This window comes from Styela clava, chromosome 8 (assembly GCF_964204865.1).
Source record: "Styela clava chromosome 8, kaStyClav1.hap1.2, whole genome shotgun sequence".
NCBI lineage: Eukaryota > Metazoa > Chordata > Ascidiacea > Stolidobranchia > Styelidae > Styela > Styela clava.
This window is the reverse complement of record NC_135257.1, coordinates 11,930,075-11,945,135: the sequence shown is the minus strand read 5'-3', so window position 1 is coordinate 11,945,135 and position 15,061 is coordinate 11,930,075. Positions and strand designations below refer to the sequence as shown.

General features: G+C 34.3%; 3 protein-coding genes across 3 annotated transcripts; 2 read left to right on the top strand and 1 right to left on the bottom strand.

Moving 5' to 3' along the window:
* The first annotated feature begins 102 nt into the window (after positions 1 to 102).
* LOC120345929 (aladin-like) lies at positions 103 to 6,300 on the top strand. The gene is made up of 14 exons (XM_039415530.2): positions 103 to 231; positions 1,123 to 1,318; positions 1,562 to 1,692; positions 1,940 to 2,001; positions 2,124 to 2,215; positions 3,210 to 3,256; positions 3,516 to 3,614; positions 3,802 to 3,945; positions 4,605 to 4,728; positions 4,801 to 4,989; positions 5,088 to 5,287; positions 5,376 to 5,513; positions 5,685 to 5,769; positions 5,845 to 6,300. Exons 2-14 carry the CDS (start codon positions 1,196 to 1,198, stop codon positions 6,043 to 6,045), a joined length of 1,635 nt encoding a protein of 544 aa, XP_039271464.2. The 5' UTR covers positions 103 to 231; positions 1,123 to 1,195; the 3' UTR covers positions 6,046 to 6,300.
* Positions 6,301 to 7,142: 842 nt separating this feature from the next.
* Positions 7,143 to 9,361, bottom strand: LOC120345657 (fructose-1,6-bisphosphatase 1-like). Its single transcript, XM_039415188.2, has 7 exons — positions 9,096 to 9,361; positions 8,837 to 8,999; positions 8,653 to 8,745; positions 8,078 to 8,218; positions 7,792 to 7,929; positions 7,601 to 7,720; positions 7,143 to 7,533 (listed from the first exon to the last, which is right to left on the bottom strand). Exons 1-7 carry the CDS (start codon positions 9,263 to 9,265, stop codon positions 7,327 to 7,329), a joined length of 1,032 nt encoding a protein of 343 aa, XP_039271122.1. The 5' UTR covers positions 9,266 to 9,361; the 3' UTR covers positions 7,143 to 7,326.
* A 1,162-nt stretch (positions 9,362 to 10,523) lies between these two features.
* Positions 10,524 to 14,754, top strand: LOC120345453 (60S ribosomal export protein NMD3-like). Its single transcript, XM_039414904.2, has one exon. It carries the CDS (start codon positions 12,776 to 12,778, stop codon positions 14,267 to 14,269), a length of 1,494 nt encoding a protein of 497 aa, XP_039270838.2. The 5' UTR covers positions 10,524 to 12,775; the 3' UTR covers positions 14,270 to 14,754.
* Positions 14,755 to 15,061: the final 307 nt, after the last annotated feature.

The following is a 15,061-nucleotide window of genomic DNA, read 5'->3' as shown; positions in this document are numbered from 1 at the left end:
AAATAAAATAATTTATTGTTCAAATATTACAATTAGATTCAATTACTAACAGAAATTAGAGTAATGATAACGATTACCACAAATTTCAACGGCGAAAAAATTTACGCATCAATGGCTCCAAGAGAGGGAGTATGAAATAAATGTAAAATTCAGTGGTAAAATTACCCTGAATTCAAAGTTGCTTGCATGGGATATTTGTTCCGCCTCGGCTGCATTGAAGAATAAATTCAAGTGAGAAAGTTCGTTCCTGAAATTGTTATTTATATGTCTATTTTGTATATACGTGTAGTTGTTACAGAAACTGAACGCAGCTAAGTGAAGTGTAACGAACCTTCGATGAAAGTTGCTTGGCTTTAATTCTGTGATTGCTGAAAATAAAATATAACGAACTTAAAATAAATACCCGTTTAATGAGCTCAGAGTTAATTCGAAATAGCCGTGTATTCTGATATGAGAATCAAAGTATCCTATTGGCAATCTTTTGTTCGAATATTCAAACAAAATCTGCTTTATTAATATTTTTACATTGATGCCTAAGTGTGGTGGTTTGGAGAATACTGGAATAAGCATCATCTATCTGATTATTCATGTGTTTCATATATTTTTCGTCATAAAGCATATGTCAGTATGTTCATATTTTAATGTTTTGATCTCCATCCAGAAATATTTCTTCTATAATTGCATGTATAATGCAGTCCTTATTTCAAAATTACCATAAAGTAGTGCGAGCGAAATAAGGTAAGGCATGAAAAAATGGGTTTCATTACATTTGAACCCACGTACATTTGAACCCATGACAACTGCACCTGTATGCTATTGCACCTATGGAATTTTTTTTGTTTCACGGATAGTTAAACCCATACTAACCCTAACCCATGGGTTTTAGCACCCGCATATAGATTGAACCCGTGGATATACGCATGGGTTCAAATGTACGGTCACCGAAAAAATGTATTTGTAAATAAGGACTGAAGGGTGGGCAGCTCAAAAATTTTTGGAATTTTTCATTAAACTATATTAAATAGAAAACCCATGTGGATTCAATGCTCATAATCAAATTCTGTGCTAAACAATAACATTCAAAAAATGAGCTTCAACATTGATTTCATTTATGTGTTACAGATTATAAAGACTATTCGTTTGATACAAATGTTATTCTTACATTCAAAATTTGGGGGTTGAACTCAACGAAAAGATGTGTAGCGTGTCACAGTCACTAATACCACCAGATGATGGAGAAATCGCTGTTTGTGAGAGGAATGGGCACATTATATATGTGACAGATCAGTCAATAATAGATTCATACATGGAAGGTCAGGTAATTTGTGTAGTATTTGTCAAAGTTGTAAGTGATATTGTAATAATCCTATTTCAACTATATTACGGTACTTTTGGAAATTCAACATAGTCTTTCATCCTATAATTTTTTCAAAAATGCTGATATGTGTTCGATATGAAAATATCTTATACTAAGATTTTTCCGTTGTAACAAATGTATCTCTGTATTTATTGATGTTTCATTCTACAACACACGGGCTGTTGTATTGAATTTTTTTTTCAGGTATCTACTTTCCCCTACATCATAATTAGTTCTGAAAGTTTACGTAGGACACCTGCTATTGTTGGGGAAACTGCCAAATCTGCATTTTTAGAACAAAAAGAAACTACTGCACAAAGGTTTAAGACCGCATGGTAAATCCTTAGATACTACTGACTAGGGTATCATAATATAAGAAAATTTGACGGTGCACATGGGCGTAGCCAGAAATTTTCAAAGGAGGGGGGGGGGGGCTGAAATTTCTAATTGCTGAGTTAGGCCGTACTAGCTAGCGGGAGCCATGCGGTAGTAAATTCTACCGCAGTTATCAGAAAAAAACACTTGGGATAAAAAAAAATTTTGGTCTTGAATATTTGAATCTATTTGCGTCAAATTTTTCAGGTACAATCTTGGAGTAGCTGGTGTGTTGGGTGAAATATGCAGTGAGGAATCAAATCAGATTGGTACGATGTTTTTTTTTAAAGATTGACTTGGGAATTTTCAGTTCAGCTTATAGCAATGTCTATTTTATTTCGCTCTCTGATAGGTTTTGGTTCATTTTGTATGATTTTTTTTTTTTTTCCAGTTTATCCACTTGTTCAAAATATTTGTCAATATCTTCTTATTGGAATGAGATGGATTCGTGGAATGAATTTCACCTTATTTCCTCATTTGAAGGTTAATAATTTGTAACTACTAATTAGGATCGGATAAGATTTAGATATTTAAGATTCAGATTTAGGAGAGCTGATAAGTTGGTTTAATCATATGGTGAATCACGGCCTCTCGTCTATTACCAGTCCATGTCGAGTATGGGATTAGATAGCCAGTTATTTGTTTCAGAATCATGAACTTGATGATGGAGGAAGCCGTGACCGATCAGCAGTTACGTTTATACCCTACGGTGGTCGGTGGCGAGGAGTCCAGCAATCCTCTTGCAGTTGCACATAATTTGACCCCTCAAGTTTCGAACCTCTTATCTCACGTCAGGTAATTAGAGGTGCGGTGGTGAGCATATTCCCAACACTTTGTACTATGCGCCACACTACCGCTATATGCAGGGATTCCATACCGTCCTTATTTCTAAGGTTTTTCCTTATTTTTGGCTTGCATGTCTTTATTCTGTCTTATTTGAACTTCATAAAGGAAGCTTCGAGATGTTTGTCTTATCGCCAAAGCTTTATTGTGGCATCATAAAAGCAACACAATCTTATTTGGAACACAAAGAAGCAAGGCACAGATAGCCATGAAGCATTGTTACTCATTTGTTTGTGTGGCGATCCTTGGGTTTTGTCGTCGTGGTGGCTATTTTAGCCTAAATTTAAAAATGAGCAAACGTAAGAACGTTTTTCGTGAGTACGGGAAGTAATTCAAAGTTAAACGAAGCTCGAAGGGTGAGTGCTTCGCACATTGTGACGTCTGTAATTGTGACATTAACCTGGAGCCCATAGGAAAGCCAGCTATTTCTGCTCACAATGCAGATATTTTTCCAGTCGTCCTTATTTTGGGTTCCAGATCGATGGAATCCCTGGCTATATGTATAGCTCTGGTAATATGCAATCATTACTGCCAGTTTTATTTAGATATATTGAGACAATTGCGATGAAACTACTGTAGAAGATAATATTTATGCACATATTTAAAACTTTGATATTAATTCTCGATTTTGCAGCTCTCACAGGAAGCTCTTATTGCAGAATTTTCAATGAACAGAGAATGGTAATTTTATATACGCATGTCATTTTTTTGAATTGAAAAAAAATTTATTACACTTAGCGCAAACGAAAGGATCATGAACACATATGGAATAACAATGTTGCATTTATGAAAATGCTAGCTTTGAATAATATCAATATTTAATTTTATCCAGGAACTTCTGTTACTCTATAGCACTTTGACTTTGAACTAATATCATAATTTAGCTTGTATCATTGAATGCAGTTTTTAAAATGTGCTAATTTAAATTTAATATTTTTAGGTCTACTAGTCCAATACGATTTTTGTCATGGCACCCTAAAGCACACAAGCTAGCAATAGCTCTTCTGGATGACACCATTAAAATTCACTACACAAATATGTAAGTTTAGCGTTTTTCAGAGACACATAGTCGCACAAATGAATGCTATTTTGGTGAAGTGCTCAGCTCAAAGCCCTTGTTTGGCCTATACCCATACTGCAAGTAACCTACTGTGGAATAAAAATAACTACCGTAACTGCATTTTCCAGACATTGCTTGAAGATTTAATAGTTATTTGACATTATAGACCACTTGTTCCCATTCTCAAACATAAGCTGCAAAAGTATGTAACCTGTGTAGAATGGAAGCCTTTGTCAGCATCAATATTGGCAGTTGGTTCCCAGACAGCAATTCTAATATGGACAGTGGAGCCTTCATCTTTTTCAACCAGGTGATTCTATGATATTTGTTATTCATGAAGTATTCTTAAAATCTTTGTGCTTTTCCTGTCTCAATATATTCACTTTATCCAAGTATAAAATATTCGGTATATCCGTAGTATGTGTACCAGGTTAGGGCATACTTTTATTTAGATTTTCTTTATTTTAGTTCTATTACGAGTTCGGGGACTGTTTTTGTTAGCTAAGTGAATATATCCCCTGCCCATAGGCTTCCATCCCTTTACAAAACTTGATGTAAAGTAGGCAAACAGAATTAGTTACCTCCATATTGGTACACATACTTTTGTAGCGCCAAATATTCAACTATGTTGGCAAGCGCTTTAGCAAGTTCAATCATTACTCAGACTCATTACTCATCATAAGCATTCAGTCATTATTTTTGTAAAAACTGAATTGTAGAACAAAGATTTGAGCAAGGTCATTCTTGTAATATCACTTGTATTTTCTTAGCATCTTATTATTCCCTGCAATTGCAATCAAATTTTAGCTTCATCTTTGGTTGGTGATTTAATAATAGTCATTAGCTCGCACAATCATGCCGACAACATATAGCTACTTTCATGGACTTTATCAGGTTAAGTGCACCAACAGTATCTCATAATGTCAGCTTGGTTATGCGCTTATGAGAAAAGAGCTCATTTCATTTCAGACCATCTGCTGGAGCTGTACAAGTACTTTCTTATAGTGGACACAGTCCTGTTACTTCATTGGCTTGGAGCCCTACCGGTGATGATGTGCTTGTAGCAGTTTCTGCACTAAACACAGCAATAGTGGTAATTATTTTACAATAATTTTTTTTTATTAACTCAATCAATCTAATTTGAATTTGCTTTTCATGTATCTAGGTGTGGAATACTAGCATGGCTGAATATCAAGTTATTCAACATGTTACTACTTGTGGAGGGGTATCAAGAGTCTTGTGGTCTCCTGATGGGAGCAAAGTACTTGCTGCCACACCTTCTTCCTCATTCCGTATTTTTGAAACAGGATTGTGGACTAATGAGAGATGGTCAAACTTAGCTGGGCGAGTTCAGGTAGATTTTTATTACCAATTGTGCCGAGTAGACCTTTTAGGAGCAAAGCAATCTCGGTTTGTCAAAATGATTTGATAATTGAAATTCAATTATTTCAGTGTGCCTGCTGGAACCCAAAAGGAACGACATTGCTTTTTGCATTGACTGGTGATTCACATATCTACTGTGTTAAATTTTCAAACTCACAAAGTATCGATTCGCCGTCTGCATCTGCTCATGCCACAGTCGTTCTTGACTTGAAATATTTTGATGAAAGTGCTGACAGTGACAGCGAAAGGCAATCGCAGGAACTAACTAAGTTTGTAAAATTTTTTGTCTTTGCTTATCATATCCGCAAAACTAATGCAGAGTGAATACTTTATTGGCAATGGCTACCTAATTTTTAGAGCAAACTGCATTCATTCAATGGTGTGGGATGAGACTGGTCAAAGGGTTGCAATTATGTTTCATAAAGATGATCCACGTCAACATCTCATAGCATTATTCAGCACTTCAGAAGACCCATCGTTCAGTATCACAGCAAAGTAAGACTAGATTTCACTCATCATTTTTATCCTAATATATTTCTCCCAGAATGTTGTACTTGATTTTCTCTGTAGCATTTTTATAGCAAGTACTATGTTGGTGTACGTATGTGCTTCAGCTTGCTTTGTAATTTTCAAGGACGCATCTGATCTGTTACTTATATTATGTAGGGGCTTCCTTCAAGGCAAAGAGGGTGTCAGTCCAGTTTTCATCGCTTTTAAACTCAATTTTGACATGGGTGCCTGTTTAACAGTGGTAAGTGGTTAATTTTGCATCATAATTTCTGTTTTCCGGAAACTATACTTATTTATTTATGTATCGGTTTTCCAGTGCTGGTCAAACGGAAGTGTTAGCTATATACCTATGTATATTCCTGATGTAAACAGCATAACTAGTGACTTCAGATTCAAAGCACCAAACCCATATGGAGCTAATAGCAGTATGCTTGGCTCTACTAATCCGGACAGAAGTGGACTTTGGAGTTCGATGGCGGAGGGATCTGTTTTTGCAAGTCGCACAACTTTAAACTGAGATGTCCACATCATATAGGAATTTAGTTGTTTCCTTGACTGAGAATATCGATAATCAAACAAGATAGAACGTTGAGGTTTGATAGAGATTCTATCTGGGTGTCAAAAAACTACAGATGAATTTTGACATATTATGTGACTGATATGGTCAAGAAATGAATGAAAGTTCTTTGGACTGCAACTTTCATGCTAGGGGGAAGTGAAACTAGAGTGCAGTTGAAATCTATTTAATGATTAAATAAAATCATAAATTGTATATCATTCTTGTGCTTGAGCGTGCGGAAAGATCAGTGGTGGGATTTGAAATTTTAAGAACAGGTCCTCTTATGTATCCAACTCATTAACAACAGCTTCCTCCATTTCAAACAATGTATGTCTGTCAATATCTAGGCTACTTTACCATAAAAGCTTGATATAAATCTAATATGAGACTTCTAAAATGTCATACATAATACTAGTCATCTGCAATGCGGTTGTCCAACATCTAAAACAAGAACGGTGTCACTATCACGATATTCTGTTGTAGTGTTCTCTCAAACCCCACCACTTATGTAAGTAAATAAGTCTGTTGCTACTGGTAAGCAAGTATGAGATTCCTAGACACTCTAATGCTAATACAACTATTGACGGACAATATGAATTTTATGATACGTCGGGAGAGGTGTTCCACAGGATGTAAGATAGCAGAGAAATCGATCCCCAAACATACACCCTGCTTAATTTTTTGCCATTCTCTAATTGTGCTTAATAGTGGGTGTGCAGGTTAATATTCAGTAGTTATTTCACATCAACTGGGAAGCATCAAGCCACATTTATATGGCTTCATCTCTGTGAACTTTGTCAGATAAGAGTCCAGGTCTTATCTTGCCCAAATATTTGCTAAACCAACTGCTGCTTGTTCCTTGACATGTGGCCTTGTAGTTAATGAGTTCTGTTATCATTTCGTCAATTGTGGATTTGCAGCAGACTTGCCAATAATACTTCAAGGTGGAACAAGTCATTCACTGTAAATTTCTGCTGCAAAAAGCCAACTTGTAGCCGAAGATGCAATTTCTATCACCTATATCTTCATCTTAATTAAGCTACTACATATGACAATTGGCAGGTTGGATATTTATTGAATGGTTAATAAGAAATATATAAGTCATAAGCGCACAATTACTGCTTGAATGAAATTAAGGCACTATTCAAGGCAAATATTCACTCCTGTTTTACCATTATATGAAACTATGCTACTATCACATATCATGTCAGGTTTGTAGAGGTAAAGAGAAATTAGAGATTATTTTTCATTAGCGACATAATTTTTGTGTTTTTTCACAATTTCCAAGTATTCATCAACGTCATCAGGTGACCCCAAGAAAACTGGGACTCTTTGATGAATGTTTTCTGGGACTATATCCATAATACGTTGGTGTCCAGTAGTTGCCTTTCCACCAGCTCTCTCCAGTACATAAGCCATGGGTCCAGCCTCATACAGAAGACGTAGCTGAAAAGCACACACAACATATAAAAGAGCTGAAACAGAGTATGTAAATCTCAATTGTAAATATTACCTTTCCGTTTGGGCTCTGGCTGTGTGCTGGATAAGCAAATACGCCACCATAAACCAGAGTCCTGTGTACATCTGCTACCATTGAACCAATGTAGCGAGCATTGTACGGTTTACCACCATCCTGTAAGTAAGCAAATAGTTATAATACTTTGATGAAAAAGTCATAATTTATAACATAATAAAAATTGTTACCTGTGGAAACTTCTTCCTGTCAACATATTCCTTTATAGCAGGATCCCAGTACTTCGTATATCCTTCATTGATGCTGAAATATTTTCCTTTCTTTTTGATTTTGATATCTTTCTGTGTTAATATGAATTCACCAATACTCTAAATTAAAACAGAAAATCAGTTTTGCATGTGTTTTCAACCTAATATATTGAAAAAGTAAATACCCATTTCATGGCACACCTTACCAAACACTACAGTCAAGAGTTTTAAACAAACACACAAGATGATCAAATTGTACGAATCTTACAGGATCCAACATGAACATGTCCACTGATAGCTCTGTTGCAATCACAATGACAGTAGCACTTCCATAAAGTGCATAACCAGCTGCCACCAAATTATTTCCAGGCTGAAGAGCATCAGCGGCAGTAGGTGGTCCATCAGAAGCCTAAAAGCAAATTAAGAAATGGGAATAGTTTACACAGTATTATTGACCATAGGTTCTCAAAGTACTCCGTAAGAGAAAACTTGGGGCTATGCAAGCTATTCATTTGATTATTAAAATACTGAATATTTTTCAAATACAAAGCAGTAAGTACATCAGAATCATCAAATAAAGTAATTTTTGTTTACTCAGGGACATTAATCAGTAAATAAAAACGCGTTCTTATAAATTAATTGCGGGGCTCCGTTAATACTACTCAACCACTGCAAGGGCTCCGTAACACCAGAAGCTTGAGAATACCTGTTGATTGGGGTTGTTACTCTCATTACTTGATGAACTGAACATATTCATTATTATTATAATGTCACATAACCATAAGTCTTCCAAACCACTTTGATATTATCCTCCGACCAAAATATAAATCTTGTTCTACTCACCTTTTTAAATATACCAAATATTGTTCCGATGGATACCAGGCAATCTATATTTGATGAGCCATCCAGAGGATCAAATGTCACAATATATTTTCCCTGTGAAAAGATGTTGATTAAAATTTATACTTTGGTAGTATTAATCTAGTTTTCAGAAACAGTAGGCAAGGTCATAAATTTCAGTCCTTACATGCTTTTTTAAATCAACTTCAACCACATTATCGTTTTCCTCGGAGACCATCAGACATGTACTGTAAGATGACCTGAGCAAATTCACCATCAAATCATTAGCAAGTACATCGAGCTTTTTCTGTTGATCACCAGTTGCATTTTCCGTACCTGATATGCCATATCTGTGAAATACAAGGACATGAAATTTTACTTATCACAAGTTCATCTGTTTACAAATACATAAGAATTCTTGAAAACACAGAAATACCAATACTTACAAGTTTGCAATTCCAGCCCTTCTTACAGCTGCAGAGATAGCTTTCACAGCAGTACAAATGCTATTCAATAATTGTGACAATTCACCAGTTCCGCCAGCTTTTCTACCACTTTCATTTATATGCCTTGTCAGAATACAAGGATCTGTGTCCAATTGCGTTTCAGTTGACATTGCTTCTGTATTTATTAACTAGCAGCTATTGCACCGATAGCTAAAGAGTTAGAAAAGTACTTTAAAGCTAAATGGAAAAATGTGTAATTGAATAGATCATAATTTAGTAATTAGATTTGATTTGGCTTTACCCTACACGAATTCATGATTTATGTAAGCTTATTCCAGTATGATAAATTATTCCCAAGACAGCAATATTTGATTGGCCACAAATTCAAATGAAGTCTGAAAGTGGTCCTGCCCACCTTCTCATGCTCATGCACTCAACTTTGATTGGACAATTTCGCATTTGACTCAAATATAATATCGTGACAACATTTCATTTATAAATATTTTATTTATTAATCACTCTTATTTACAAAATCGATATTCAATTTAGCAACTGTTATAAAATTATTAATATGGCATGGCAAATAATTTTTATGTGATTTATTTTAAGTTTTTCCTGATTTCCTAACTCCATTGTGAGTTATTACTCTGTGGTTGTGCATGGGAATGTGTGTGTGTAAATTTATTTGATAATTTTAGATGAGTGAACATGCATGACATTTCATTTTGGCAAAACCCTGACACTTGCAGACTTAAGGTTTTCATTGCTCTCCTAATTCTATTTCTGTATTTATTTGTTATCAATTATATCCCCGCCTTTTATGCTGATTATGGGGTCGGAAAAAATTAATACTAATGTGTGTATGTCAGTACTGCAGTAGGCATATACAATCTTGACACTTTGACTAACACACTCACAGTTATCAAAAGTTAACTCTTCAACTGTTTATGGCAATAGAATTCCCAGATTGTGGATGAATATACGTTAGGGATAAAGCTCTGGTGCTACACTAATCACTTAACTAATTACTGAATTACGTACCGTATCGTAGCATTTGAATTCACAATCAACGGTCTCGTAAATCATCAAATTACTGCGAGCAGTCTAAATCTGGAACCTTTTCTGCTCTATGTAAAACGAACGCATAAACCGAATTTTGTTTAGATAACAACAACACTGACACAGGACAGCATTTGATCATCGTAGGTTGAACATTATGATGTAACTATGCTGCATTCGAATTTCCAAGCATCACGTATACTTTAGCGATTTCGCAACCGGTTGACTAAATCATCAATGATATCATCCAATCAGGTTCTCCGTAAGAGACGCGCCCATAAAATATTGTCCAATCACCGAGGAAAAGTTAGACAGTGGCAAACAGAGTCTGGCAGGGAGGCGTGTTTAATTAACGTGGACTCGCCGGTCATGTTTAGTTGACCCACAAACGAGAGTTTAATTTTTAACGATTGGTTAAAAATTGTAGTGACGGATATCGATAACCATAGATAAGTAATTTGGTAATCACACCCGATGTCAAACTTATCCCTCTTATGTAGAATTAGAAAATACGGTACCGGTACCGGTAATAGACAAAAATTCACGTCAAAATTGCCGTTCACAATGACTCGGCATGAAGTTTTTATATGTCATGATTTGATAATAAATCAAATTAATCAATCCATAAAAAGTGGAAATAAGAAAATTGTTTGAATATCAATACTGTAGTACAGTACAGACCGACTGAAACATGGGGTCCAATTTACAAATAACACATGGCTTGTTTGTTAGGGTGGCTGAAAAATGTGCTCTATTAAGATATATTTCAAATTGCCTATTAATAATAGTGTATCCCATGTTTTTTCTCTCAGAAATACTATGGAACTATAATCAACATTCTGGCTAAAATGTGTTTTTTTGTGTAAAAAAATAAATATTATTGAGCGATTCCATTCGATATCAGATTTAGATATATAAGGACTCTCCATAGAACTGCCAGAAGCACAAGATGAAGTAATTTAGTCAAGATATAGACGATTAAAAATTTCATCCGAAGTTACAAACCATCGGAAGTTACCTGCTTTTACGGTACAACATCACTGAAACTGATTTAATTCAAGAAAAGCATAGACATTTATATACGGTAATAAAATTGTTAATAATTCGAAGGGTGAAGATAGAATTGTTTTTTTGAGAGATGGTAATTTTATAGGGGCTTGTTCAAATATACATTCTAAAATTTTGGCCAATAATGTAAAGATTTTCAATTATAAATTAATGTGGGACATTTTATCAATCAAAGTTAAGCCAAGAATAAGACATATTTCTGGGGATAATATTTGTGTGTTATGTAAATAAGATTCTGAATTTGTGTCTCATTTGTTTTGGAATTGTTTTTAAACAGAATGTCTATGATTATATCTTTTCTGTGGCATTAAAAATGAGAAACTGTGTGATGAAAAATATTTATAAAACTTGCATTTTATTGGACTTAAATGATCACTGTTATTCAAATTTATCCATTATACAACGTAACTCTAATATATTGTTATTTTGTACAGCAAGATATAAAATTTGGTTGGAGTGTAATGCTGTGATATTTCAAAATCATAACCTAAGCATAAATAATGTTATTACGGTATGAAAATTAGGAACTCACTTATAATGAGAAGAAATATAGAAAAAGGGAGAAAGGAATTTTGTTATATAAAAGAACTTGCCATGATATGTAATAAATTGTGACGGATTCTAAAATTAAGTTTTTTTATGCTAAATAATTAAAAATAAACGATGTAATTTGTATTACGAAATCAACGAATGAATTATTGGAACTCCCTGGATTATATGGAATATTACATCTGATGGAATTATCTTGATATTACTGATATATATGTTTCTTCACTTTTAGTACACAAGATGTCTTAACATATATTTAATTTATATATTATTTACTTATTGAATAATCTACATTGTGGATCCATTTGAAGAAAAAAAAATGCATGCATTTTCTAATTATATGCATAATAATGTTAATGTGTTTTTTGGTATAATGGTATAGTAACAGTATGTCTGTAAGTTTGTTTAATTTTAGGTCCAACGCAGTGCTATAAAACTGTAAAAAGTAATGACCTGTTGTAACCCAGCTAATGCAGTTCTGCAGTTAGGCTATGACAGATAATTCCTTTGAACACTATTTTACTATGTGTTCATTTCACATGGATGATGTTTGTTAGTGGTGTTTGTTTTTGAAGCAACTTTTATTTTGTACATTCTCATATGGTTTTCTGGTTTTGGTGTAATATTAACCAAAAAATTTAGCAGACTAAACCTAATTAGGGAGTAGATGAGATATGTACTAATATTTGTAAATAAATTTAAATTTTTAATTGAACTTCTTATTGACTTGAAGTTATTATGTATGAACTTAATCTTACCGAAGTCTGACATATTTACATATGTATGCACATCTCAAGTTTATAAACATGTAAATTGTTGGGCATGATTTAGAAAATATATAGTGAGAGGTAGGAAATAATATATGTATTTGAAAATATTATTTTTGAAATATTCCGTAGACTTTTAGTCATTCCTGGCAATATCTATTATCTGAATTACCAGTAACACATTTTCTTTAGGAATCACACATGATCAAATATAAGTAATTTAATTTGAACCTGAAAATGGAAACAATGAGTGAAATGCCCTCAACCCAAACAATGGACACAATATTGTGTTGTGATTGCGGCATTCCTATACAACCCAATCCAAGTAATACATGTGTCGACTGCCTTCGTTCTCGTGTTGATATTACTGATGGTATACCAAAGTCTGGAAATTTGCTAATGTGCAGGAATTGTGAAAGATATCATTCTCCTCCCAATGCTTGGACAAAGGCAGCTCTTGAATCGCGAGAACTACTCGCAATTTGTTTAAAACGGCTCAAGTCAACGCTGTCAAAAGTACGTTTGGTGGATGCTGCATTTGTTTGGACTGAACCCCATTCTAAACGAATTAAAGTTAAAATTGCTATTCAAAAAGAAGTTGATGGTGGCACATTCTTACAGCAAACTTTTGTCGTCGAATTTGTTATTCATAATCATATGTGCAATGACTGCCATAGGATAGAAGCAAAAGATTTCTGGAATTCTGTTGTACAAGCTAGACAAAAGACAACGCATAAGAAGACATTTTATTATTTGGAACAAATTATTCTGAAACATAAAATGCACTCTACATGTACGAAGCTATCTGAAAATCCAAATGGGCTTGATTTCTTCTATTCATCTAAACAAGATGCCAGAAAATTTACTGATTTTCTTATGAGCATGTTGCCTTGTCGTTACCAGTCAGCACAGCAGTTAATTTCGCATGATGTCCATACAAGTACCTATAACTATAAAACTACTTTTTCTGTTGAAATCCCTCCAGTCTGTAAGGATGATATTGTCTGTTTACCTAAAAAGCTTGCTCAACAACTTGGAAATATGGATCAACTTGCTCTCTGTATTCGTGTAACAAATTGTATTCATTTGATCGATTTCAAAACACTACAGTTATGCGAGGTCAATGGAACAGCTTACTGGCGAAACCCTTTTTACTCCTGTAGTTCTTCTAAAAATCTCATACAATATATAGTAATGGAAATCGAACCTATTCATAATAGACAGCAAAAGTCTGGTGAGGGTGCAAAATCCCACAAACATCTTTTGGCAGATTGTTGGGTTGTGAAAGCAAGCGAATTAGGAATAAATGAGGATTATGTTCATACTGTCACACATCTTGGTCATTTATTAAACCCTGGTGACACGGTTCTGGGATACGATTTGAGAAATTCAAATCAGAGCAATGTGGAATTGGATAAAATGAAGGAACAAGATGTACCTGATGTTATACTTGTTAAAAAAGTATTTGGTGACAAACAGAGGAGAAGACGCCGCAGAAATTGGAAACTCCGAAGACTGGCTACAAATACCGCTTCGGATGATGAATCTTTTGTTGGATTTATGGAAGATTTAGAGGAAGATAAAGAATTCAGGAAAAATGTGGATGTTTATGTTGATCGCTCTCATGTACCAACTGATACAGATGATGAGAGCATGCCGAAGATTACATTACAGGAGATGTTGGAGGATTTAACTATTGAGGATGATGTTGATATGGCTGGCAATGAATAAACATTGTGGTATAAAATAGCATGATACATTCTGTCTAATTGGAATTGCATTATTGGTTGAAAAAATTATTGTCATTTTGAACTGAATAAACTCTTAACAGTTTTTATGAATGTCAAGAGAATTATGTTGCTGACCATAAATTATTCAAAATCCATTACCAAATAATAAAAGTTATTGTTTTCATATTGACTTGGAATGATCTGATCATAATCACTTGAAAAAATTACTAATGTATTAAAAAGTGTGTTCCATAAGAATTTGGCACCATTTCCATCTCAATTTATGTGGATTTAATGAAAACATCAGTAAAATTTGGTGCATTCTCTAAATTTCATGTTTTAAAATGATTCAAAGAAGATCTTGAATGAATATGCATATTGTTAGACCCCATTAACGGTTTGGTCGATCACCAAATCATGTCTGTTAGTATTCAACTTTCTGTCAAGTTTAAATTGTGAGTAATGGACCGTTATTGTTTCATGCAGGATTAATATATATATAGTAGTTTACTGTTGAAATAGAACAATTAAGTCGTAATTCCAGTAATGTGATGCAAGAATCATTGGATGTTAAACAAAAGAAGGAAACTGACAAAGTCTTACCTAGCTTTGTTTGCTCTATTTGTGGACTAGAAGCTCCATACCGTTATTTTGGAAAAAGACCTTCTCGTGTGAGAAAGCTCACTTTCCATGAAGAGGTCTATATAATGGACAATCCTTTTGTTCAGACAAGAGAAGTGTTAGTATTGGGAGGTCACTGTTCTCTTTGCAATGCAACTGTTTGTGTCGATGA